Source organism: Lycium ferocissimum, chromosome 4 (genome assembly GCF_029784015.1).
Source record: "Lycium ferocissimum isolate CSIRO_LF1 chromosome 4, AGI_CSIRO_Lferr_CH_V1, whole genome shotgun sequence".
Classification (NCBI taxonomy): domain Eukaryota; kingdom Viridiplantae; phylum Streptophyta; class Magnoliopsida; order Solanales; family Solanaceae; genus Lycium; species Lycium ferocissimum.
In genome coordinates, this window is record NC_081345.1 from 30,786,657 (window position 1) to 30,814,473 (window position 27,817).

General features: G+C 33.1%; 3 protein-coding genes across 3 annotated transcripts; 1 reads left to right on the forward strand and 2 right to left on the reverse strand.

Annotated features, from left to right (window-relative positions):
- Positions 1-3,860: 3,860 nt before the first annotated feature.
- On the forward strand, positions 3,861-10,773 carry LOC132052251 (pyrophosphate-energized vacuolar membrane proton pump-like). The gene is made up of 8 exons (XM_059443698.1): positions 3,861-4,219; positions 7,341-7,915; positions 7,998-8,377; positions 8,591-8,677; positions 8,828-9,158; positions 9,605-10,015; positions 10,105-10,164; positions 10,253-10,773. Exons 1-8 carry the CDS (start codon positions 3,982-3,984, stop codon positions 10,457-10,459), a joined length of 2,289 nt encoding a protein of 762 aa, XP_059299681.1. The 5' UTR covers positions 3,861-3,981; the 3' UTR covers positions 10,460-10,773.
- A 1,732-nt stretch (positions 10,774-12,505) lies between these two features.
- Positions 12,506-15,691, reverse strand: LOC132052252 (DEAD-box ATP-dependent RNA helicase 35-like). Its single transcript, XM_059443699.1, has 3 exons — positions 15,516-15,691; positions 14,077-14,978; positions 12,506-13,483 (listed from the first exon to the last, which is right to left on the reverse strand). The coding sequence occupies exons 1-3, from the start codon at positions 15,534-15,536 to the stop codon at positions 12,619-12,621; spliced, it is 1,788 nt and encodes a 595-aa protein (XP_059299682.1). The 5' UTR covers positions 15,537-15,691; the 3' UTR covers positions 12,506-12,618.
- Positions 15,692-20,426: 4,735 nt separating this feature from the next.
- Positions 20,427-27,746, reverse strand: LOC132054576 (homeobox-leucine zipper protein ROC8-like). The gene is made up of 8 exons (XM_059446557.1): positions 27,559-27,746; positions 26,104-26,625; positions 25,145-25,237; positions 24,829-25,035; positions 23,855-24,038; positions 22,682-22,950; positions 21,648-21,737; positions 20,427-20,982 (listed from the first exon to the last, which is right to left on the reverse strand). Exons 1-8 carry the CDS (start codon positions 27,682-27,684, stop codon positions 20,596-20,598), a joined length of 1,878 nt encoding a protein of 625 aa, XP_059302540.1. The 5' UTR covers positions 27,685-27,746; the 3' UTR covers positions 20,427-20,595.
- Between the last annotated feature and the right edge of the window lie 71 nt (positions 27,747-27,817).

Consider the following 27,817-nt stretch of genomic DNA (forward strand, 5'->3'; position numbering starts at 1 on the left):
AAGTGACCATCAACTCAAGAGCAAGAATTTCGGGGCCCATACAGTTTGTTCCACAGTCGGGCCAGAAGTTCACAGGGTAGTTCTTCCACATCAATAATAAAGAAAGACCTGTCTCCACGTTTGGCCTAATATCAGTCATCTCCCTCGTGATTTTGCGATACTACATTTACCTCCGTTTATTTATTTCTTTGTGACAATTATTTTAAACTTTTATCATTAATGAAAATGAATTACAAACGGACCAATTTGCCCTTTCTAATATGATTTTTTACTTAATTAAATTAGGAATACATTTTTAAGAAACTAAAGAATTATTTTAAAATTAATTATTTCATGAGGAACCAATTACCCACAGAGAGGAATCATTTGATTTATCTCATGACATGATACTGGAATGAAAAAGCACATCCGAACTTTTAAGCTATCCTCGAATTTGTCAATGTCTACACTATTTCCAATTAAGATGATCTCACAGTTATTGACGCCAAGTTGGATCTTACCTACTACCCATAAATATTTTAAAGAAATAAATGAAAAAAGAACAAATAAATAATGACAGCTCAGAATACAAAAGCGTTATATTTTGTTGCTAGAAAAGACAAAACACGTTAATCACGGCCAGCTAGCGAGCTCTGTAGAGTTTCATTTCTATGGTTAACTTGTGTAAGTTTTACGTATTTGTTTTTTCAATTCATAATTTATCACTCACTTGGACCTTATAAGACTACTATTACATGATGAATGACCATCCGAAATTTAATTTGAAATTTCTTCTTGATACTTTTACTATAAAAATTGTCGAATTGGTCCATTCACAATCGAATCAATCTTATTCAACAGCTATGCAATATTTTGAAATAATTAAAATTCGAAGTCGAATGTCTGAAGGTTGAGCAGATAATTTAATTCGCTGAATTAGTATTAGTTAGAAAATATTACCTATTTGGTAAAACTTTCTTTGGTGGATAACTGCAGACTTTAGAAAAACATCCAATGGTGTGACCTAGTGGTTAATGAAGTGGGTTAAGAGCCATCAAAGAATTGGTTTGATACAATTAAAATTTGAAGTCGAATGTCTGAACAAGTAATTTAATTCGCTGAATTAGCATTAGTTAGAAAATATTACCTATTTGTTCAAGCCTTGGTGGATAGAGTTACCTGGAGGTAACAGATATTCTGTGAAATTTGTCGAGGTACACGCAAGCTAGCCTGGACATGACGATTATAAAAATAAAATAAAAAACCTAGAAAACATTTATTCTTAGTCTTCCGTTATTAAATTGCCTTATAAAAACAACCGTAGAAAATATTTATTCTTAGTCTTCCGTTATTGAACTACCTTATATTTTCCTTCTGCAAATGACTATATTAAGAGGACATAAATTAAGTACTAGCCATTAATCAATATAGGAGTACCAATTACTCTCTTTTAAAATAGTCGGCAGTGTGTTTCTCCCTTCCAATATAGTCAGCCCCTCAATTAGATCGGGCGGTTGAACAAAGTTTGATGACCTAAAATCAAAATATTTAAAGACTCTTAAAATTATTTATAAAATTCATATAATAATGAGACAAAAAAAATTAAGATTTAGCTGTAAGAGCTCAACACGTGATGTATGGATTAGACACACATCACGATTTCGAATTCTACAACAACATACCCAATGTAATCCACTAAATGGGTCTGGGAAGGGTAGAGTGTATGCATACCTTATTCCTACCTTGTGGGGCAAAGAAGTTGTTTCCGATAGATCCTCGGCTCAAGAGAAAGCATATCAAAGCAGGTTAGAAAAGAAAATAACGGAAGTGAAGAAACTATGGCAAGATACTATATAAAGCAAGGAGCATCAAATATTACAATTACTAGTATGATAAGATAAGCAAGACAACGGCCTACAACTTACTAACCTTCTACCATATGACTTCAAACTCTATTATAAAAAGACATGCTATTTAAGTGAATAAAGATAGAACAATTGACCTATTATTTATTGAGTCTTGAACCCTGTGCAACTTTTACTCGGGGATTTCTTAGATTTAAAAAGATACAAAATACTTATTTTCTGATGCAGTATGAATTATTTACTTCAGAAATTGAGTTGAAATTAGAAAGTAAAATCATTAACAATATGAAAAAGAAATATGAAAATATTAAGAAGGAAAAAACTGAAGTGAAAAGGAAGATAAATGTATTATTTATTTTAATGAGGAAGAATTTGTTAATGTTGTTTACTCATTCATCTGTACAACCTCAACCAAGTTTAAAATGTTAAGAATTTAAATTTAAATCTTTTATTAATAATAATTAAATAAATTATATGTTTTATATAATAATATAGTGTTTAGTATTCTTGGAGTCTTTTATTGGGGCCTAAAACAGTGTAAAGACTTACCCTTGCGGATGGATGCATCTGATTAACGAAACATGTGTCTTTAATATCAAGTTTATTATTTAATTATGATTAAGTGATATATATATTTACCTTATTATTTATCATTTAGTTAATTAAGATTAAAATTATTGGTTGAATATAACGTTCATTACGGATAAGTATATTAACCGTGTAACAATAACTTCATTTGCCTTATCCTTCATTCACCGCTATATCTATATATCATAACACTTTGAAACGTGGCATTCAGAATATCGACCGTTACATTCACATTTATTACTGATCACTGTCAAACCTACTAATTTTGTATCTTCTGACAACATATATAAAAAGAAAGCTGTACTAATATTTTCATGAAGTTTCTATTTCTTTAACAAAGTTTTATGTTTACACATGAAAAATAAACTCAGATTTTACCTAAACACACGACCTATTTGAGCAAGGAATCGTTACATCAAATAAATAAAAGACTTTTAGACTAAAATGCAACTTTGTATAATGCAGGCAATGCCATAGTGTTTAATTATTCCCTAGCCAAGATAATTGGAAATAGATTCCATGTCCATGATTAAAAAATCAATAATCATCACATCAAGAAAAGGCGTAGAAAATAATGATTCCATGATGCTCGGAGAAAACGTACTTAATCCTTTATTTATTATTATCGTGTAAGAATCCCCTCTATACTATTTACGTCCCGCTTCAAGCATATACAAATAAGTACTATATTCCCTTTTCGGATTTTAAAAAAATATTTTCCTTCCATTTGCTACGAAAGTGTTAAGAACATATTTTTCTTTCATTGTAATTTCACAATCTTTTTAAATATTTTAAATCATTAATTATATTGATTACTACTCCCTTCGTCCCAGTTTAAGCGGCACGTTAAGAAATAAATAGAGACTTTTAAATCTTATAGTTTTAAATTAGAAACGTGCATAGTGTATTAAAATATACTTTAAATCTTTTGATTATAAACTTTACACGATGTTTGAATTATTAACTTATTAAACACAGAAAGATGCATTCTCTTTAGGACCTATTAAAAAGAAAAGTATGAGACTTAAATTTAGACCAAAAGAGTAAGTATTTTAACCCTAGTATTACGAACCCCTTAATATAAGGTACTCCTCCGGTGAGTGTCACTTAGCCTTTATTATTTTGTTTTGTAAAAATGTTCACTTGCCAAATAAAGAACGAATTAACATTACTCTTTTACATTTATCCTTATTAAGTGTTAAGTGATCAAATCTCAATATTAATTTAATTAAAAATATTTTAGTCAAATTAACTATTTTTACCTAAGAGTTAGTATATCCCCTTTTATAACGAGTATCCTTTTATAGAGTAAAAACAGACGGCTATAAAACACAGTCCCACAATAACTATCCTAGGTAAAGTCCCACCCTAACATTCCTCCGGATCCTCGGATCTTGTCACGTCACTTATAAAACCCTCAACTCCACTGTCCACTCTATTACTCAACAGAGAAAAAAAACTCGTTCTTCACTTACCATATTTTCCTCTTCCCATTTATTTTATTATTTCTTTCCATTTATTTTCCTTCCCTTAGGTTAGTGTAATAATAATGGGTTCAGCTTTATTGTCGGATCTTGGTACAGAGATTGTAATTCCAATATGTGCTGTTATTGGAATTGTGTTTTCTCTTGTACAATGGTACCTTGTTTCGCTTGTTAAATTGTCGCCTGAACATGGAGAGAATAAGAAGAATGGATTTAATGATAGTTTGATTGAGGAAGAGGAAGGTATTAATGACCAGAATGTTGTTGTTAAGTGTGCCGACATACAGAATGCTATCTCTGAAGGTGAAAAATTTAACTCTCTTTTAGATCTCTTTTGATTCTTTAAAGATCCATTTTCTTTGTCTTAGTTACTGCTCTTTTTTCAGACTGCTCTATCATGTTTTTTTTTTTAGTGTTTTGTCATGTCGTATTTGCTCTCGTTATTTTCTTTTTCGTACTGGTTTGAATTTTTGTCCTTGTGCTGAGGGTCTATCGAAAACAACCTCTACCTTCCAAGGTAGGGTAAGGTCTGCGTGCGCTCTACCCCGCAGACCCACTTTGTGGAATTTCACTGGGTATTTTGTTGTTGTTGTTCGTTTTGACTTGGCACGGAGTTTAAGAAAGTAAAAAGTATTTTTCAATTTTGGGATCTTAAATTAAAGATATATATAATGTACTAAAATGTCATTTAGGGTCTGTTTGGAAAGCCACCTGGTAATTGGAATTGGTGTAATTACGAGGGTCCCCATGTTGTGGGATTCACTGGGTATGTTGTTGTTGTGTAATTCCTAGGGTAGTAATTACACAGCCTAGTAATTACACAGTAGTGTAATTATAACGACCTGTTTGTTTGTCATAAATTACAGTGTAATTACAAGCGTGTTGTTTGGTTGCATAAGTGTAATTACACTCGCTTAATTTAATTTAAAAATAAAATTTAATTATAAAAAATTTAAAATTAATATTTAAAAAATATTGCCTTTATAAATGATATTAAATTAGTTATTTAATAACACATTGTTTTGAAAATATATTAATTAATAATCATTTATTTGTAACTAATATTGTAACAAAAATAATTGATATATATTTTTCAAATTAATATTTAATTTTAATTAATTATAAAACTTAAAAGAAGATTTTTTTTGTGAGAACGTCATGGATTGGATGTTTGACAAAAAAATAATATTAATAAATATAATGCCATAACATTATTCAAATGTTTGACACAAAAAATCCATCAAATGTAAGTTAAAAATAAACAACATGCAATGTGAAAGCAAATAACTTAAAATTGAAAATATAACCTAAATTCAAAATCCAAAAGAAAAAGTTCAACATAACACTCTTATGTCAAATTCCAACATTACAGAAGTAAGATCCAACGTAATTTAAGTAAATAATTCAAAAGAAAGGAAAAATATAAGTGTATAACCTCATTCACAATGAAATTTTATTTTAATAACGTCATTCGTTATATGTCAAGTTTGTTAATGGCTCATTCTTTCCAATATTAAGAGGTGTAGTTTCAAATATTAGAATAATAACACGGTTATGCTAAATGAATAAAATAAGAAAATAAAAAAATACGAGCAATTACATGGAACCACAAGAAGCAAAGGTAGGGAATGAGAAGAAAGAAAATGAAAAATTAATAATATAAAAAGAAAAATACATTTTAAAAAATAAAATAATTAAAAATTAAAAATAAAGAAGAAATTAAAATAATAGAAATAAAAAAATATTAAAAATCAAAAAAATTAAAATAATAGAAATAAAAAATAAATTAAAAATAAAAAGAAATTAAAGTAAAAAAATAAACAAACTAAAAAGTAACCCCGTAATTACGGATCCCCCCGTAAGTACACCCAATTCTCACCTCCCCCTTGAGAATTGGAGAGTGTAATTACACCAGTCGTCAATTACACCCAATTCCCACCTAAGCAATCGTGTAATTACTTGGTCAAAAAACGAGCAAGGCCAAACTGTGTAACTACACCCAATTACACCCAATTCCAATTACCTGCGTGGCTTTCCAAACAGGCTCTTAATCTTGTGATCTTAAACATGTCATGTGAAAAGTTGAAATGAAAGAGTTGCCAAAAAAGTAACGAGAGTTTCTTTTTGAAACTGCCAAAAAAGTAAAGAGAGTTTCTTTTTTAAACGGACTAAAAAAAAAGTAAACAAACAAATTAAAAAATAGGTTTTCTTTTCCTACTCAAAGGTCTTTTATGGAGCTAAAGCTAAGCGTCTTAGCTAGTAAAGTGTTGAAAATGAAAGGAAGTGCTAAATTTTTTATGTGTGCTTTTTTTCTCTTAGTTAAGGGGCTGTGGCTTTCGCTGTGATTTAAATTCGATACGTTTATCGTGTCTTTTTATTTAGACCATAATTTAGGTAGTGTTTATTGATGAAATGAACATGTCTCTTTTTGTAAGGTATAATTTTATTGATATTCTGGGGAAAAATAACCATAAACAAGAGGTAAAATATACCAAAAAGTAGGAGAACCTACAAAATTTTGTTTTCTACAAATCAACTTGGTTTGAAATACATTTTGCGGGAAAAAACTGGAGTAGCCACTTGACAATTGTCACCTATGGGTCTTGGGTTTATCACGATTAATGGCACGGCACGTCCGGCTACTATTTTGGATCTACCTTTATTAATCTTCACTAAAAATCATCAGCTTTGCCTGAAGTTTGTGAGAATGCAATAATGAATTCCACCCATGTGAGCACTCAGCCATGTAGTTATATTTGAGAAATTGCTGCTGTGATGATATCTTCAGGAAAGCTTAGTGCTTTACGGGATAAATTATGGATTGCTATAATATTTGTAATTCTGCTTAGTTCTCATAGTATTATGTCGTCTGTCATCCTAGTAAACAATGTTATGGGTGTATACTTTTCATTTTGCTAAACTAACTATTTCATTAAGTTTGGAACAGACGTTTGGTCTATTATTAAAGCATTGGTTGAGCATGTAGCAAAACATGCTATAGATGTTATTGCTGTCTCAATTCTGTTTTCTATCTCCAAATCTTTCAGAAAAAATCTTCATCATTTGTTGATGTGGCCTTGGTGCTATTGTCTTGACTTAACACTTACCTTTTTTCGTCCATTATGCTATTTCTCTGCTTCTCTTAGTTGGTTCAGTGTAAGTATTGTTAATGCCTCATTTAAGGTGTGCTTAAACCTTGATAGTTAGCTCAGCCTCAGTGCTGTTATCTGCGTGTCCATACCACACGATGAAATATTGTATGATTGTCTTTCCTTTGTCTCCCTTATTTTTCAGTCGCTTCCCTTTGTCCCCTGTTTTCTCTCTTTACTCAAACATAAGCATTGGTGTAAATTAATCATCTTGGCTAGACATGAAATCTTTTGAGTTAGTATCTAGTGCTAATGTGATTTGCTTATTGTGGCAGGGGCGACATCCTTCCTTTTCACCGAGTATCAGTATGTGGGTATCTTCATGGTTGCTTTTGCAGTCTTGATCTTCCTTTTCCTTGGCTCTGTTGAAGGCTTCAGCACCAAGAGCCAGCCTTGCACTTACAACAAGGAGAAGATGTGCAAGCCAGCCCTTGCTACGGCCATCTTCAGCACAATATCCTTCTTGCTTGGTGCTGTCACTTCAGTTGTTTCTGGTTTCCTTGGGATGAAAATAGCAACATATGCGAACGCAAGGACAACTTTGGAAGCCAGAAAAGGTGTCGGTAAAGCTTTTATTACCGCATTCAGATCTGGTGCTGTAATGGGTTTTCTCCTTGCTGCCAATGGCCTCTTGGTGCTTTATATTACAATTAATCTCTTTAAGCTATATTATGGTGATGACTGGGAGGGCCTTTTTGAGGCAATTACTGGCTATGGGCTTGGTGGATCTTCCATGGCTCTTTTTGGTAGAGTTGGTGGTGGCATTTACACCAAGGCCGCTGATGTTGGTGCTGACCTTGTCGGGAAGGTCGAAAGGAACATCCCAGAAGATGATCCCAGAAATCCTGCTGTAAGTTCACGGCTGCTTCAGGTGTAACTTCTGATATCCAGAAGTGAACTTGTCTGATACTATACCTTACATATCTTTGCAGGTGATTGCTGACAATGTTGGTGATAATGTTGGGGACATTGCTGGAATGGGTTCTGATCTTTTTGGCTCATACGCGGAATCATCTTGTGCTGCTCTTGTTGTGGCTTCTATCTCGTCTTTTGGAACTAATCATGATTTCACTGCAATGTGTTATCCCCTGCTCATAAGTTCGATGGGAATCCTTGTTTGTTTGATAACCACCCTTTTTGCTACTGACTTCTTTGAAATTAAAGCTGTCAAGGAAATTGAACCAGCCTTGAAGAACCAGCTTATTATCTCAACTGCTCTTATGACAGTGGGAATTGCAATTGTGACTTGGACTTGTCTTCCATCTTCCTTTACCATCTTCAATTTCGGCACGCAAAAGGTTGTAAAGAACTGGTAAGTGTCAAGTTCTTGTTGTAAACATTTTTTGCTTTGCATTAGATGACAATCTCCAAATGTGGCTGGATCAGGGCTTACATTTTCAATTTCCATTTCTTTTCTGATGTTTTGACCTTTGTTGTGTGCTTGGTTTCTAAATTTTACGCAGTGTGGTTGTCTTTTTTCAGTAGAATCAGTATTGAACAATTAGTGTATGTTGTTATTGCACAGGCAACTGTTTCTATGCGTGGCTATTGGTCTCTGGGCTGGACTTATCATTGGATTTGTCACAGAGTACTACACTAGCAATGCTTACAGGTGAAAATTTGTAGTTTGTCTTACAGTTACCAATTTTTTTTTTTTTTTTAAAAAGAAAATTAGTAGTTTGTCTTCATAATGCGATTTTATGTTCTTGTTTTGGTGATGTAACTTTGTCTTATGTTTGTTTTCCCATTGTTCCTATTGCAGCCCTGTCCAAGATGTAGCTGATTCCTGCAGGACTGGAGCTGCAACCAATGTTATTTTTGGCCTTGCTCTTGGCTACAAATCTGTCATCATTCCTATCTTTGCCATTGCAATAGCTATCTTTGTCAGTTTTTCTTTTGCGGCCATGTATGGTATAGCTGTTGCTGCTCTTGGAATGTTGAGTACCATTGCTACTGGATTGGCCATTGATGCGTATGGACCTATCAGTGACAATGCTGGAGGTATAGCTGAGATGGCTGGCATGAGCCACCGGATCCGTGAAAGAACTGATGCCCTTGATGCAGCTGGAAACACCACTGCTGCTATTGGAAAGGTTTGTTTCTCTCTTATTTGTTTTGCTTTCCTTTCTGTGAGCGTATCTAGATCCTTCTGTAGACATATTGCTTGTGCATATTTAAGCAAATGTATGGATCACAATCTTGTCATAATGATGCAGGTTCCAATTGCCCCTTAAACTTGCCAGTAAATTTCACTGGAGAACACGTGAATCTGAACCGAAACTGTCTAATAGGAACACTTTGTCACGTGCTTAGGTGCTCAATTGATAAAAGTCGTAGTTCGAGTGTCTAAATGAAATTTAGTGGCAAGTTTAAGGGGATGTTGATGTATTAAGCCTTTTCTTTTTGGTTAAATGGATTTTTTTTTTTTTTTTTTGGCGACACTACTATTATGATTAGATTTTCGCCTTTGCATTCTCACAATCAAAGCTTATTCAACACTCTCCTTTTAGCTAACCCAGTATGGGGTCTTTCTTTCTAGGGATTTGCCATTGGATCTGCTGCACTTGTATCCCTGGCCCTGTTTGGTGCTTTTGTGAGTCGGGCTGCAATTACAACAGTCGATGTGTTGACCCCCGAGGTCTTCATTGGTTTGATTGTTGGTGCCATGCTTCCATACTGGTTCTCTGCCATGACCATGAAGAGTGTCGGTTCTGCCGCTCTGAAGATGGTTGAGGAAGTTCGCCGACAATTTAACACCATTCCTGGTCTTATGGAGGGCCTTGCCAAGCCTGATTACGCCACTTGTGTTAAGATCTCGACTGACGCATCTATTAAGGAAATGATTCCCCCTGGTGCTCTCGTCATGCTTACGCCCCTCATAGTTGGGATTTTCTTCGGAGTAGAGACTCTTTCTGGTGTTCTTGCTGGTGCTTTGGTTTCTGGTGTTCAGGTATCATTGATTCAACCTTCTTGAACATGTAGATTTCATTTTCTGTCTGAGTTGGCTGTAAAATGTGCTCCTATCTGTCTCATTTGTAGATTGCAATATCTGCATCAAACACCGGTGGTGCATGGGACAATGCCAAGAAGTATATCGAGGTAAAAGAAAATACGTCTATATACTGATTTTTTATTTTTTTGATATTTTATCACACTCCTAGTCTTCTAACTACCGAGTCTGTGCCAGGCTGGTGCTTCGGAGCATGCAAAGTCCCTTGGCCCAAAGGGTTCCGAATGCCACAAGGCTGCGGTTATTGGTGACACCATTGGTGACCCTCTGAAGGATACTTCAGGTCCATCACTCAATATCCTAATCAAGCTGATGGCAGTAGAGTCACTTGTCTTTGCTCCATTCTTTGCAACACATGGTGGTATACTTTTCAAGATTTTCTAAGTTGAGAGGCCCCTATGTTATTTCCATTTGTCACCAACCTTTCTGCTCTGATTTCCCCAAGCATGGGATTTCTAAGTTAGTTCTTAGCTTAGTCACAGGTTTAGTTTGAAATGACGACGACGACGACAGCTAGTTAATTTACTTTTGTGCTAGTCTTGAGGTGGTTTATTAGTTTTCCTTGGTAGACCTAGTTTTTTAGTTTTGTCTGTAACGTCATTATCCACGTTTAGTGCAACGTTGTTCGTTTATTTTGTTACACAGCAAGATTTCATTTTTATAGCTTTCATTATGGTAGCTCTGGGCTTGTGTCACTATCCTTGCGTCTCTCTATCTCTCTGCTCACGCAGTATTTTACAATGTTCTTGTTATTTGACTTCGCTTTTTTCCACGGAAAATTTATCATTGACAATATGAAGTATAAAGCCAAATATGCCTCCTGTTCTTTTAATTCGTTTCTTCTAATGTTGTTTCCTAGTTAAAACTTCATAATGGAATGCTTGAATGGACAAGTATTTGGACTTACTCTCTGAGATGATGTATTAGCTCATAATTAGATCGGTTGAAGTTGTTATTAGAGAAAAATATTATTAAAAAGTGATCTCAAGTAAAGAAATTCCAATTTGCAAACAAAAATATCGTTTGGGTAAAATTCCTTTGTTCCCCCAATTGGAGGCGCCTGCAGACTGTAGTCATAGTATTCATAACTTCCCATAATTATATTATTCCCTCGAGAAGAGAAATTCCTATGAAACATCGAATACTTATAAGAAGCAGCCAACCACTTCTTGTCATGTTGGCCTAAATAACTTTCTTGTATTTTTATTTTTTTCTTTTTCAATGACCATGGGTTTCAAATCAACTTTCCCATACCACGACTAATTGCCGAGTTCCTGCTACCTCTCACCAGAGGATGTACCGGTTAATATGTCCACCAAAGCTTGGACACTCTTGCTAGCTTTTGTTCTACTCTTGCTAGCTTTTGTTCTACTTTTTCTTCCCACAATATCAGGAATTGTTACAGGAAGAAAGATAATTGAAATAAGGTATTTTTGTATACTGAACAAGTTAAAATAGCTTGATTAGAGATTGACAGTGGAGAGATTCTAAAGGTAGCTTCCTTGGAGAGTTTTAGGAAGAATGAAGGTAGAAGATGGAAAAACACAACCAATTTCAAGCCACAAGGCCCAAAACCATTTTCTGCATTGGAAAATATAGCTTCGAATATACTTTGCTTCTAATAAACCTTTCATCCTCAGATAAAAGGTTATACTTCGAGACATTAACACCATCTCATTTCCGCTTAAGGCCAGTTTTAGTCTTGCAATCCTTTTAAAGTGGAGTCAGGAACTTCGATATATATATGGCAAAAAAACGAGATGAAAAAAAATAAGAAAAGGATAACATAATGCAAAGACAACACCCAAAATTCTGATCTTTCCTGAGATTTGGGTGGCAGTTATCTAAGTAATTCCATGTAGGCTTGCAAAATATATACTCATGATGTAAAGGATATTCGAGCTTGGAAGTTGAGATAATCCAAAGAAGGGAAACAAGAAAATGTTAATGCTGCAACCTAAACTTGTAAACTGATGAAGGTCACAGTTTATAGCTATTAATGTGTCCTTTCTCCCTTTAAATGTGCTGTTGTGCGCATGTCAGAAAAGATCTTTCAAAAGGCCTTAAGAGTTTGATATTTTAGACTCTTACTTCTTTCTAGTAGGCTTTGAGCATCTTTTCTAGTAGACTGAAAACAGATTTATGAAGTGGGAAGGTTATGCAAATAATGTGCAGTGCACTTTTGCAATCTCTAATCCCTTGTGAATAAAGATCCAGACAAATAGGCACATGCTTGGTTTCCTTAATGAATCCACACCCAGATAATGAAAATCCAAACACAAATGAAGATATTCCTGGTCATTTAAGAAATGTGTCAGCCTGCTTTGTATTTATTAGATACACTTGAGGCACAAAGTTAACATGTATGCTGCAAATTTGTGCCTTGTCTTCCATTTAAGAAGATCATGGAAGCCATAATTCTTGAAAGACTGAGAGTGGAAAATAGAACTACATTTATGTCAAAGTTACTGAATTTGGTCATAAGGTACAGAAATAAGCAAAATACATTTTGCGTATTACAAGTAAACAAATGAAAAGCGGAATCAAATCTCTCCACGATAACCTCCAGATCCAAAGTAGTCCCTCCTTGAATTCGCAATTTGCTGGCTTCTTTGGTGGTCTAGCTTGGGACAGTCACGGATACGATGACCAAGCCCACCACAATATGCACAACCCTTCACTCCACTTGCATCTGTGATGGCATCTATGTCATCCATGGGATCATTGAGCTCTGCAAGGACTGGAGGGATCCTTTGCTTTGCTTCTTGCAACAAGTGCTTTAGATCAAGCAGAGTTGTTTCGCTCTGGTTCTTGTTAATAAATGTGGTGGCGATTCCTGTTTTTCCACATCGTCCTGTTCGTCCAATCCTGTGCACATAGTTTTCGATTTCAGCAGGCATATCATAGTTAATGACATGTTGAATATCAGGAAAATCCAGCCCCTTAGAGGCAACATCAGTGGCAACTAAAACATCTTTCTTCAATGCTTTGAAAGCTGCAATTGCATATTCTCTCTCTTCTTGATCCTTGCCTCCATGAACAGCCACAGCTTCAACTCCTTTTAAGAGCAAATACTCATGGATATCATCCACATCAGCCTTATTTTCACAGAAAACCAGAACAGGAGGTGGTGTCTTTTGCAAGCATTCGAGAAGGTAAACAATCTTGGCCTCCTGCTTCACATACTCCACTTCCTGAATCACATCGAGATTGGCTGCTCCAGCCCTGCCCACATTCACAATTACAGGTTTAACTAGTGCATTTCTTGCAAAGTTTTGGATCTTTGTAGGCATTGTAGCAGAAAATAGAAGAGTCTGTCTTTGAGCTTTGAAATGATCAAACACCTCCCTAATATCATCTTCAAAACCAAGATCTACTAATCTGTCTGCCTCATCTAGCGTCAAGTATCTGCAAGAAAGCAACAACATGGTAAGCACTCAAAATTCTCAAATAAAAGAATATGCAAGAATCATGAAATATTTCCCATGTACAAATGTAACTTACAGTATATTAGCATTCCGAGAATTTGGGATAAGTTGCCGATAAAAAATGTAAATTTGTTGTAAATAAATGCTTGTGACACATGCCTCTGACACACATTTTTCTTTCGTTTAATTATGTGAACACAAGTAACTGTATGCCTGTGGCAACACTTAAAACACATAGTATAACAACATATTATGTGGAACACCCACTAACGTAGCAGGAAGCAAACACGTGAGTTGATAATAACACCCTATGATTCCAAATGGTCGATTAATCAGAAGTTTTTAAAAAAAAATTAACTAGCTCGTTTTGAATTCACTTTTAAGCAACACAACATTTATTGAACTATATCAGACAATACGTAAAAGTTCATTGCTCTTCGGCTTTTCATAAAATACTGATTCTGTTCAGCAGTCAGATGAATACTCGCGTTTTTCTGGGGGTGATTCCAGGTTAAAACAGAACATATAGAGAGCCTCCCAGATAAATATCAACTATAAAAATATGGTCCTTACCTGCAATTATCAAGGTTCATTTTCTTCTTAGCAAGCAGATCTTTCAGTCTTCCAGGAGTAGCAACAACAATATGAACTCCCCTCTTCACAACATCAACTTGGGTCTTCATATCAACTCCACCAATACATAGCAAAGGCCTCAACTCAGGATAACCATTCTCCCTCAGAGGTTCCAAAAACTCTTCAATAACTTCATATGTTTGTCTAGCAAGCTCTCTAGATGGACAAATAATCAAGCCAAATGGTCCTTCCCCAGATGCAATTGGCATCATAACTTCTTCTTGCAATGCCACCATAATAAGCGGCAACACAAAAACTAATGTCTTACCTGAACCTGTGAAAGCTATGCCTATCATATCCCGACCGGATAAAATTACTGGAAGACCCTGCACTTGGATTGGCGTTGGCTGAACAATCCCCTTTGCTCTAAGTTTCTTCAAAATTGGTTCAGGGAACCTCATGTCCTTGAAGTTCTTGATTGGTGCGGTAACATCGTCCCCTTCCACGATGATATGCCACTGTTTACGAATGGCATCACAAGCTTTCTTTGAGTTCCGTCTAATGGCTAAGGGCGGTTTCCACCCCGTGCGCAAAGGCTCTGTATAAGTAATGCCCTTGGCTAATTCCCGAACAGACATCAACGTTTTCTTATCAGATAAATGCTCAATCATCTCCTTCTCTTGTTGAAACACTTGCTCAGCATGACTTATCTCCGGTTGCTCTTTCTTGAGCTGAGTTGCCTTCATAAGCAAACTCGGCTTAGCCTCAACAAGCTTTATTTTCTCCTCTTCCTCTTCAAATGCTTCAGATTTCCCCTTGCGCTGAAGGATCTTTTGCGCCTCAATTGCCCTGCGCTTTGCAACTGGTATATACTCAACATAATCCTCCTCCTCTTCAACCTCCTACAAGAACAGTACTGAGTAAGACGAGGTGAAATACTAAGCTAGCGTTTGGCCATAAATTGTGGATCAGATTTTGAAAATTTATCCTCAAAATATTTCCAAGTTCCAAAAACTAGCTCAAACCAGGTTTTGGGAAATTTCACTTCCACTCACAAATTCAAATTTTTTTCCGAGTAAAATGCATGTCCAAACACGACTTCAAGTCCAAATAATCAGATATTGCTTCTTAGTACAACTCACCAAAGCTGATGCAACAAAATAGGTACGATCCATCACACACAGAGACCAGAAAAGAGTGAAACATTGTTTTACAAGCTAAAAACGTACAATCTACCAAAGGACCCAAAATCAGAATAAACTACATAATAATATACTCTAATACACAATACAATTTGCAAAACCCCATAAAGTGTTTGAAGCAATCAAAATCAAAAAAAAAAAAAAAAAAAAAAAAAAAAAACCCAAATTTGAGATACCCCAAATGGAAAAAAAATGCAATCTTTCACTAATAAGATGAGAAAGCAAGAAGCTACATACCATATTTAAGCTGTCTGCCATCTGAACAAAAGCGAAAAAAAGTGGCTAATTTCAGGTTCGGTAATTGCTAGTGTACTGTTGTGTTAAGAGACAACGAGGTTGGTTCCTCGTAATGCGTTCTAATGAATCAATTCCAGGTATTTATAGGTCATGTTATGGTATGCGACTGAATTTGGGAACCAAAGATTGAATAAGCCGACATCTGTGGGAAAGAAAAAAGATTAATAAGCCGACCTTATTTTGGTGTGGGCTTTAATGGCCCAAAGTTGAACAGTTTGGACTTTCAAGTTTCAACAGACGGGAACTAATTCTTTTTTTTTTTTTTTGCGCGGATTGTCCATCACTTGGGTGGTCTTTAATTTTTGTCCTTCAAATTGGTGGTCCTTAAGTTTAACCCCTCGCCTAACAGCCTGAAATTGTGGGTTCGAATCACAGCTCAGTAAAAAAAAAAAAAAAAAATCGCAATTCAAAATTTTGCAAATCTGTCCAGCGAAATTCTACCTTACGCACAGGCAGAATTTCTTGCCATGCAAATTCTGCCTATGCCATGTAAATTCTGCCCTGAAGGCAGAATTTCTACCTGAAGGGCAAAATTTAAAGACCACCATTTTGAGGGGTAAAAATTAAAGACCACCCAGCAAAGGCAATCCTACAAATTGCCCGAACTAATTCGGCGTTGTCCCTTTGGAAATCAGAAGCATTGCAAGCTTACGTGGGTTAACAAAACAAAAATGTTTTTCAAAGAAAGTAAATTAAAGGGAGATTGACCTATATATACATAATAAGAAAAATATTTACGAAATATAATAAAACTTTTCAGTTTACAAAACATAATAATAGATTTCTTACAAAACATATACGAAATTTTCGCTCAAGTTTTTTTCTTAAAAAAATCGTCCAAAATTTTGTGTATGACAGGTGTATATCTCGCTCAAAAATTAAAAAGTTCGCTCAGAATTTTATGTATGAAAATTGTATGAAATGTGTATATTTGGTTCAAGGCTTAAAATATTCGCTCATTTTGTATATAAAAATAGTATGAATTATGTATATCTCGCTCAAGGCTCAGAATTTTGCTCACATTTTTTGTATATAACATTCATGTTAGGTTTCTAGAAAATTAATGCAACTACAACAACATCGCATACAACATTCATACAATATTTAAGGCTTAAAAAACTCGCTTAAATTTTTGTGTATGAAATGTGTATATCTCGCTCAAGGATTAAAAAGTTCGCTCAAAATTTGTGCATGAAAACTATATTAAAATTTTTGCACATATATACACATTTCATACAGTTTTTGTACATGAAAATTGACTGAATTTTCTAGCATTGAGCGAATTTTCTTAAAAAATAAAAAATATTTTAAAAAAAAATGAAGATCCATTATATTTTGAAAATAAGGAAAAGCATCGTTATGTTTTGTAATAAAGAGTCTTAAGTAGGTACCATCCGTCATTTTCCCTAAATTAAAATACTTTTGAATAGTTCAAAAAATTACTATAACTCTTCTGTAAAATTATCTTTCTTTCAAAATTTCATATATTTTTCCTGCCTAGTAATATAATTTGTAAGAGCTTCTTTTGCCTTATTCCATATTTTTAAACTATAAATAGCTATTTATGTTTTTTTACTAATTTTCACCAGGTATGTTCTTTGAGTACCAGGCTGTTCTTTTTTAAATTTTAAAAATTATTTAAAATTAATGTATATGTCCGCGCTTCGCACAGTCATTTAAAAAAAAAAATCAATGCACGTGAATATGAAGACTGCAAGGGTGATTTTTTCCTCCATAAATATAAATATGAAAATTGGCAAGGGTCCACAAATAATGGAATATGAAAGGTTACTCCCTCCAAATAAGAAAGACTGTCCACTTACCCCTAGACAAAAATAAGTAACTTGATTAAACTATACCCCTAATTAAATAGACATTGAGATTTGTCACATAACACTTAATGGGGTAAATCTGAAAAAATAAGGTTAATTCTTTCTTGATTTGATAAGTGGACACTCTTTTTGACCCAAAAAAAAAAGTTACTATTTTTAATCCAGAGGGAGTATAAGAGAACAAACATCGTTGAGACTGTTTCATTCATTAGAGTGTGAATATTATGTTGGTATTTTTTTTTTATTGGTACCAAGTGACTATATTTATAGCTCAAGATAAGGGAAAAAACTGTCAAAACCTGTTGGCTAACAAGGCCTTATACTGTTCTTCTACTTAGCCTGGCTACATAGCTCCATATGCAAACTAACTACTACATTACTCAAGGGTAGAAGTTCACATTTTGTAATGCCTTTGCTAACTTAGTATTCATATTCGCTCTGCAAAACATCTCCTGTATTATCAATCTTTGTGATCATGGTTGGCCTTCTCTGCTTGTCCTGAAAGATTCTATAATTCGTTTCTTGTCATATATTGTAAACAGTCCCTATCAATGACATCCTATAGATTGCAGCATTTGCATACTTCCCATTTTAGTTAAGCTGCAACCCATACCAGTTCTTCAGCCAAATGTCAAAACACCTCCAATAGACAGTGTAATCATAGCTAAACCACAACTCAAAGAATGCACAATTAATGTGCAAGAAACATAAAGATGTCAATAGTATTAAGAGCAAGACTATCACATATACGAAAAATTAGTCTTTATACAGAAACATAGTGACATAAGCTCAGAGAGCCTTGTGGAAAGTCGGAGAAAAAGTTCCCCAAAAGCCAAATAACCGAGGAGAGAAGGAAGGCAGTGGGCAATACTGTTGATTTTCTCAACGTATAGGCAATATAAATCATCAATATAAGGTTTAAAAATATTAGCTCAATTCAAACACCGAAAAAAAAAGTGAAAGGTGCAACAGGAAGGCATTTATGTGCCGTTGTTGAAGAGCAACTATTAGGAATTTATCCATAAATCTTCAACTTTTAATTAGAGCAAATTTAATCCCAGTAAAATCCGGCTCTTTCCTTGCCAGAAACATGATGCAGCCTTGAGCAAAGTAAAGATAGAACTTGCAATTGGTGATATTAGGTAAACTTGTGAGTAGGTGAAACCTCCATCAATAAAAAGAAAAATAATGACCAACCATTGAAGAATTGCTAAAATTAAAGCTATTGTTATATTAATAGGAAGTTTAGTTTTTCATCCACTAAAGGCCTCCTTTACATCCATTTTCAACTGATTTGCACAATATACAAATTGAATACTACCGAAAGGAATATTCTGAAACTTTCCCACAAGAAAATTCATAGTACATCCTATAATGTAGCAGCAAAAGGTGTCAAGAAAACACGGGTAGATTAAAAAAGAAGTGATCTGAAGAGAGAAGGGAGGCAGCAAGGTGCGTCACTTGTTATGTTTTCATAAGAGGAATAGCATCGCAAGGGAGAGTAAAAATCCAGAGGCCACACTTTTTAGCATAATACAGGCCTTACTTTTAATCGAGACGTATTCAAAAAATATCTTAATCACTAAGAATAGAACTCTTCATTCCACTAGATGAAAACTTATTTATACCATCAAAATACGCACTAGAAACAAGAATAAAAGGAAGTAAACTGGACAACAATTGTTACCCTTATTGATTAATGTTACACCAAAGAACGGAGATCATACAAATTAAACATGAGATAGGGAAAAGTAAGAATCAGATTCCTAGGGGATCAATAGAGATATATACATTCAAGAAAGTGCTGCACCCAAACATACAAATGAGAAATTAGTAAACCTAAATTGAAGGAGAAGCATCAATTCATTCCAAGATTCTGAGTTTTTAATTAAACCTCTATTCTCGTAAAAATGCAAGTTACTAATCCGCTAAATGGATGTAACTACTATTATATTTGCAGGAAAGTACTCCATCTCTTTGCCATAACAAAGATGTAAAACTCAGAAGAAACTCAACCGAACATAGTGAGCACCCACCTTTTTAATTTCCAATATCACATGTTTTCACTCAATTGGGAGAAAAGGAAATAATACATGTATATATCTAAGACAAATCAACGACGTAACAATAACACACATTAATAGTTATTTCCAAAAATTTAGAATAATATGCAAAATTTCTAAAGCTCTAGTCTTGTAGCCCTTCAGGGTCAATAGATCACCTATTATTCAACTAATATATGTAAGGTACATACTTCTTTTGTCAATAGATCACAAATAAATTATTTAACTAATACAGTCAAACCTCTCTATAACAGCATCGTTGGGTCCGAAATTTTTTAGCTATTATAGAGAATGGCTGTTATACACCTATAACAGCATTGACATTTAAATAATACTTATTCGTCATAGGGAAAAAAAAGATGCATAAAATCTAATTTTCGTTTTTAATTGTCAAATTATAAGCTTAATCACACTTTGTACAATGAAAAGAAAATCGTTTAATAATGAAAATACATATATCATATGATGTTTTTTGTCGTAAATAGTGTATTAAATGATCAAATATTTGGTCAAAATCTATACACTTATTATTTGTAATAATAGATATTCTATTTTTATAAAGATGGTTAATTATTATATTACCAAAAAAAGAAGATAGTTGTTATATGGAGGGTAATTTTACAAAGAGCATACTGTTATAAAGTTGGTTGTTGCTGTTATAGATGAAATGCTATTATAGAGAAATAAAATATAACATAAAAAATTGGTTCCGAAAAAATGTGGCTATTATAGAGAGGTGTTGTTATATGCGGGTGTCGTTATAGAGAGGTCTCACTGTATATGTAATGTACATACTTCTTTTGTCTCCTTCGATTGTAGGGTGGATGCATGCGCAAAGTAGTGCTTTCTTCAGCCTCTCACTTTTTCTAACACCACCATAAATATAATCTTGCAGTTATAACTTCTTTTTGTCTTAGGTATCGCATAGTTTCCTTGCTTTACATTTCACTATTCAGTTTCAACTAAACAAACTGTAAAATATTTAGATTTGGCTTTTTTGTCCCAAAAATTCCTAACAACTCCAATACATATCCATCTCCTTCAAACTTACCATTAAATCTAAGTCTTAAACCTCCAAAAAATGGAATAACCAAAATAACAACATGAAATTAAACCATCATAATTTTAATCAGAGCAGCCCAATGCTTCTTTGATGTTAAGAATTGTAGAGCTCAAAAGGGAGTGAATAGTAGCCGCTGCCTCCATATTTTGCTGCTGGAACATTGAATCATTATTGATATTATTATCATTGGCAGAAATCAATAATTGAAAAGCCACTGTCAAAACTGAACCATTTGGTGTATTTCCAGTACTGTCCCTATCCGCAGGGGGGCGACCATCGGGACTTATGATGAAACCTGAGGGCAATATTGGAAATTTGGTGCTGTCTTCTCCATTGATAATTGAAGTGACTGTTGGTAAATCTATAGGGGCATATATTAAAAAGGCTCCCATTTGATCAATGTTTGTCTCTTGTAGAACTAACATCATGTTCTCCTTTCGCACATAAGGCTGCATATTCATTGCAACAATTTAAGAAATATTAGTGTTAGCACTTAATGGTAGTGTTAAAAAAAAAAAAAAAAATTATGACGGACAACTTCTGGCGCTAAATAGCAAAAACATGTTGCTAATCCTATTTAACAAAGGATTATCTACTGACTAATAGAAAATCTTGTTAATTATTTTTTATTTAGTTATATATGTATATATGATGATAACTTTAACTTTTTTTTTTTTTGTAGTGATGTGTGTATATATACACACCAAAGATAGAAGAAAAAAGAAAAAAAGAAAAGAAAAAGAAAAGTGGTATTCTTAAACCAAAAAATAAGACAGGCAACAACCAACTATAATAGGTTAAAGTACATGATAATGTGAAAACTATTTTCAAATTATCAGTTAAACGCAACAGAAGCTAGTCTTATTTTTGTGTTTTTATAGTTAATTGACTACAACTCAAAAGTGAAATTGGACCATAGAAAATACCATTTTGATTTAATAACCAAAGATTAAAAAGCCTAAAGGAAAAAAGATACAAGTTAGACATTTTGATATTTCTGTTTTGCAATTAAAGAGATGAGTCCAATCATAAGTTATTTAATTTGATTCTTGAGAAATACCATTACTTGATAATTTAGCCAGAAGATAGAAACTATAAAAAACATGACAAATACCTGGATGATTTTAATATAGTTTCCAGGAAAAGTTCCTGTTATTACTCGAGCTAACTCATTCACAGCATCCCCATTGGTCAAAACATCCCACTGGAAAAATCAAAATCACACAATAAACAAATTCATAATTAATCATAAAAAATAAGTTCATGAGATGAACATTGTTTAAATCATATAATAAAAAAAAAAAAAAAATTGTAGAATTAATGCTAAGATTATAAAATGTAGATAACAAAAAAATGGGAGCTCAACAATAGCAGATCAGTTGAATTTAGGACTTTAACTTAGGGTTTCGACCTTTAAGTTTGTTAACATCAAAATAATTGTACATTTAAAACTACGAGTTCATATCTAATATTTGTTGAAATTTCTGTGAGTTTCACAAAAAAATCTATATTCAGCGTCGAAAATATTTGGACCGGATGAACCCGACATTCAGGATAAACAAAAAACACAATATGGTAGGCCAACATTAAGTAACTAAGAACAGAGATTAGTATGCATGTGATGTTATTTCTGAAAAAAAAAAAAAAGTAGACATTATTTAGTCGATCTAATTGAATTCAAAAAATTAGCTAATGAAGCGAATACTATCGGATGTCTCTTAAGAAGACAATAACTCATTCCTCAACCAACATGGAGCAGTTAACTCAGTGGACTTTCACTTTTAAAAATAGTTAAATGATTGAGAATTTTTTCAGAGACAAATTTAGCTCATTGTGCTAACGAGGGACATAATTTAAAGAATGCTCTAAAAAGGTTGTGTGTGCAAATATCCCAAGAAAATGATGTCGCACCCAACTGAATACAGTACTAAAAGCTAATTATTTTATAACAACTCATTGATCAAAAAAAAAAATATATAGTATAACAACTCATTTCCTCGACCATACCAAACTGAAACTACATTTGACTAAAATCATCAAAAACAAAATTTCACTAAATAAGGGTACTTTTAGCGATCGTATCGTTAAGAAACAAGTTATACATGAATTAATAATGCATAAATTATTTTTTATTGGAAATATGTATACCTGAGGCCTTGTTCTCTCATCTCTGAAGAAATTGAAAACAGTTTCAAATGAAAGAGGAAACCATAGGGAAGTAGCAGCAGTAACAATCAACCCTTTTGGTTGGCTAATTTCTTCATTTTTTCTAGTAGAAATCCTAACTCCATTGTTGGTCATCTCTGGTGAGGAAGGAAAATCTACTTTGTCTGACATACTTAGGATTTCACAAAAACTCTTCACCATCCTTTGAGATATTTGCATCACATTTTTCCTGCCTTTTGGATCATTAACCACTGGAAAAAAAAATAAGAAGAAAAATTATTTTGACTAATCAAATTAGGGTGTATTTGGTGTGACGAAAGTCATTTTTCAGAGAGCATTTGTTTTCGGAAAAATATTGTTATTTCTAGAGTTTGGTTGGAGAGTGAAAAATATTATTTTTTTTAAAAACTTTTGTTGAAGATTGAAGATAATAATAATAATAATAATAATAATAATAATAATAATTTTGATGTAAAATGTTTGGATGAGTTAAAGTTAAAGATGATAGTAATGTCTGAAGGTCGTTAAAGCGTTGATATGACTTAAAAGTTGAAATAATTCTGAAGAAAAACTACTTCCCCCAAAAATGAGAGAAGTGATCAGTTTTCCTACTCCTTTGGCTGAAAAATATTTTGAGGCAGTCAAACATCAGAAGATGACTAATTTTTTTTCAAAAAAAAAAAAAAAAAAAAATTCTTTCGAAAATAATTCATCATGCCAAACACACCACACCCTTAAAGGAAAAAAGAAACTTTACAAAGGACATGTTTCAAGATAAAATTTGAGATAGTTGCAAAGAAAAATGAATTTGAAATATAGTTGCAAAGAAAAAATTCCTTCTAAAAAAAAAAAAAAGTGATCATTTCTTGGCCCCTAAAAAATATTCTCTAACAGGCAAATATAAAAAAATAACTTATTTTTTTCAAAAAAAAAAAACTTCTTTTGCACCAAACACACTTTTATAGAAAAAGAAAACTTTAAAAAGAAGGCCATGTTTCAAATAAACAAAGAAAAAGGGATAAATTTAAACCCCCTTCAAGATTTTCTTTTTAAATTAAAGCCTTCTTGAGGTGACAGAAAATTTGACATAGCTTCCTACTTTATAAATTAAAATCTAAAACGTAAATCGATAATGAAGGAGACATAAAAACGAACCTCCTTCAAGCTCATGGCTAGTGGGACATTTTTCCCCAATTGCAAAATTATATCTCTCACACATCCGTTGAAGTGTAATAATCCATCTCTTAGCACCATATGTTTGACGACCACACACTAATTCTCTGTAAATACGGTGAGTTTGATTTTTGTCATCTACTTGAACATGTTCAAGCCAAGTAACCTACAAGAGAAAAACATAATCAATAGTACAAAATATTGAAATTTAAATATCTTAATAATAACAATAAAAAAGGAGAGGGTATAGACAAAATGTTAAAGAAACTGAACGTTAGATATAACTCAACAACAAAAGCTTATTAAACAAAATAAATAAAAAACACGAAAAAAAATTCATGAATTCTACGTAGAAATTGGCTAATCGAGTGAGGATTTTTAAAACGGACTTGAGGTACTATAATTTAATACCATACAACCTTGTGTCTAGGTTTGAACTTTTGAAGCATAGACAACATAACGTGGGGATTCAACATTGTTAAACAAAGAATAGAGATAGGTTTGACACTGACAACATGCTACAAATTATGAATAAGGCCGTAGAGGATTGTCAAAGACTATACACGAAGAAAACATATCATTTTCTAAACCAATATACACTTAACCAGCCTTTGTTGCATGCCCAACCCTAAACATTTGGAGCGTGAACAATATAACATGGGGATTCAAAATTGGATAAACCCTAGAATAAAGATGGGTCTGACTCATACCATATTAAGAAAATAGACATCATGAGATAGGCATTGCCCAACTCATTCTCTCAATCAATGTAAATATCTGGTACGAGTAAATATTACCTATGTAACATAACCTTTGAAAAATAAGTTACATATAAATGGTGATATATATATATATATATATATATATATATATATATATATATATATATATATATAGAGAGAGAGAGAGAGAGAGAGAGAGAGAGAGAGAGAGAGCATGATAGGCAATATTCTTACCTGACTTTTCCCATTGCCTAAATCTTGAATTATACAACCAGAAGGAAACTTCCAATAAGAAGGTCCACCACTTTGAATCTCTCTGAATATATCATATGAAACATCCATCATTATCCATGTTGTTGGATCAATTTGTCTACAACAACGTATGAAGAAAAAATCTCTAGCTCCCACAAGAGGAGATAAAATATGCAACTTTTCATACATCTGTTTCAAGAACAAAAAAAAAAAAAAAAAAAAAAGATCATTTTATATGCTGTAATTTTGATGTATATTTAATTCCTAATGTAAAAGATAAAAGATGGATTATTTTTACCAATTGTATATAGTCTCCAAGATTCCCAGTATCAAAAACTTCAATAGTCCTAGCTTTTGTGACCATAGTAGGAAACATGTTCATCCATTTGATCTGCATATACAAAATCAATAATTAATTATATGATTAACGATTAAACATTAACAACAACAACAACAACCATTAAGCTTCAAAATTCCAAGCAATTGGAGTAGGCTATGTGAGTACTCGTTAACCATGATGTTCCGTTTAAACTTATCTTAATCCAATATTGCAGAGGATAAAATTTTAAAACCATCTATATTTTCTACTGATATATAAATCGGATTAAAAGAATTATGAAAATCAATGCCTAAAGTTAATATACTACCATGAGTAATATTTAATCTCAAGTACTAATTGGTACCGCCTGTATATATTTATTCTTCCATTGTATATCCTTTTTTATATATATATATATATATATATATATATATATTCCATTGTATATCAAAAGCCATTAAAAATAGCTAATTTTTGGAATCCATTTTTTTTATTAGAGTTGCATGTATTCCAAGAAATTATAATGCAATATCCTAGGCAAATCCCATATCCACAAAAGGGTAAAGTTCAAAAATAGCCATTCTCCGGACACGTAACTAAGAAACAACCACAGATTCAAATTAATTGAAAATTGCCAATTTTTGGAATCCATGACAGTGTGTTAGATTTAAAAAAATCAAGACTGTCCTTGAGTTGCAAATTTTCAACGAATTCTCAAACATTGTTCTAACTTTAAACAAACCAGTCCTAAAAATGGCTAGTCCAAATAATTTTGACTTAGTAAAACACATGAGAGAGTTGGGTGTATAAAGAAAGCAAAGTCTTAGACCCTAGTGACACGTTCTAAAACCGTAACCGTCTGGGTACAAAGAGGACAAATATTACTAGTGAACCGAGCTGTTATATATGGAAATGTTCAAGAAATTTTAAACACTTACCGGATCAAGAAAATTTTGGATCAACTCAATTGGAGTCATTGACACAACTCCAGAATCCTTTGATGATTCAATTTGAGCACTTGATGATTTATAAGGTTGATGTAAATTTGAAAACATTTTTTCATAACTATCACGATGAATAGAATACCTAACACCATTCGGTGATTTTATCCAAAGTGGCTCATCCACTTGCAAAACCGTAACAATTTCATCCATTGCAGCAACAACAATCTCAAGAATAATTGATCTCTCCCCATTATCATGATGAAATTCAGAACTTTCTTGTGGTGATGGAGTAATTATTGGAATATTATTAATATCTATTGAATTTTCGCGAACATTATTATTATTGTTTTCTTGAGGAGGATATCCGATGGGAGAGTCTCCTATAGTTTGGCTCAACAAACTTTCATCAGATGAATTTGATGAAGATCCAAGAGTAATATTTTGTGGTGCCAATTTTGAATTCATCACAAAAGACTTTCCAACAGCACTTGAGATGAGAGTGGATATTCTTTGGTGCTGCAAAAAAAATATTGTTAATTGAATTGCCATGAATAGTAATGAACCAAAGCTAATCAAAAGGGTGAGCTCATACATAAATGTGATCAAATGGGGATATATATATATATATATATATACAAGAGATTGAGAAGAGACGGATCCAATATTTAAACTTGGTGGGTTTCAACCTTTAAGGGGTCGTTGAGAACAAAGTTATCCTGAAATTATATTCTATAATCTCAGGATTACAATACCACATTCAATATGAGATAATATAGTACCAAGAGTTTGGTATAAAATTTATACCGATGTTAGTTAATATTCATAACCAAAAACTAGATATATATAATTCCAAATTTTGTATCAGAATTGGTATTCTAATCTCGGTAATGGAGTGATCCCTAAAGTATTTAGCACTTAACTTATTGTACTTATAAAATTATGAATTTAGATCTAACATTTGTTCAAGCTTTGTCGGTTTTAACATATATATCTTAATACTAGATTTGGATGAACTCGAGGCTTATAAGATGCATCCACCTGTGAAACAGGGTTCATCTACAGTCTGCAACTAGTATTTTCGAGGCAGAACATAGATATATATATTAAAATCGACAAAGTTCAAAAAAATGTTAGACATGACCTCTCATTTCAAAGTATAATGAGTTATATACTAAAAATCTTGAAGGTCAAATCAATCCATCAATTTTAAATTATGAATTCGCCTTTGTCTCTTGTTATATATAATTCTTACGTAAATGTATCATCGGCGAACTTAATTACCAAAATATACTTAACATTACGCGGTAGTATAGTATATATATATACAAACCATAAAGGTATTTTGTAATTTTCACCCAAAGGTATTGAGCTATAATTTTCCCGTAATAATTTTGTCAAGCAAAACAATAAACTAACTAAAAACCAAACAAGAATAAATAAAAGATTTACCTCATCTCTCAATTGTTGATTTGCTATTTTCATCTTTTCTAGATTTTGTTTCCTTTCTTCTTCTCCAATAGGTGAACCATCACAACGTGGGCAAATAATATTTTTCAATGCCTCTCTCATTGCCATATTCTCACAATGATATCTTTCATTTTCTGTTCGAAGAGTATTGTAGTCTGATCTTTCACTTATTGCCTGATGAAATATATATACACATAAAAGCAATTATTTGGTAACATCAATTTATAGATAAATAAAGTTG

Coding starts and splice junctions, on each gene's coding strand:
- LOC132052251 (XM_059443698.1), top strand. CDS start 3,982: ATGGGTTCAGCTTTATTGTCGGATCTTGGTACAGAGATTGTAATTCCA. Junction 8,378..8,590: donor CAAAAGGTTGTAAAGAACTG/GTAAGTGTCAAG, acceptor GTTATTGCACAG/GCAACTGTTTCTATGCGTGG. Junction 10,016..10,104: donor CTTTGGTTTCTGGTGTTCAG/GTATCATTGATT, acceptor TCTCATTTGTAG/ATTGCAATATCTGCATCAAA.
- LOC132052252 (XM_059443699.1), bottom strand. CDS start 15,536: ATGGCAGACAGCTTAAATATG. Junction 14,979..15,515: donor TGGCAGACAGCTTAAATATG/GTATGTAGCTTC, acceptor CTGTTCTTGTAG/GAGGTTGAAGAGGAGGAGGA. Junction 13,484..14,076: donor ATGAACCTTGATAATTGCAG/GTAAGGACCATA, acceptor GCTTTCTTGCAG/ATACTTGACGCTAGATGAGG.
- LOC132054576 (XM_059446557.1), bottom strand. CDS start 27,684: ATGGCAATGAGAGAGGCATTGAAAAATATTATTTGCCCACGTTGTGAT. Junction 25,238..26,103: donor TCCAAAATTTTCTTGATCCG/GTAAGTGTTTAA, acceptor TTGTATATGCAG/ATCAAATGGATGAACATGTT. Junction 20,983..21,647: donor ACTATATTAAAATCATCCAG/GTATTTGTCATG, acceptor ATGAATATGCAG/CCTTATGTGCGAAAGGAGAA.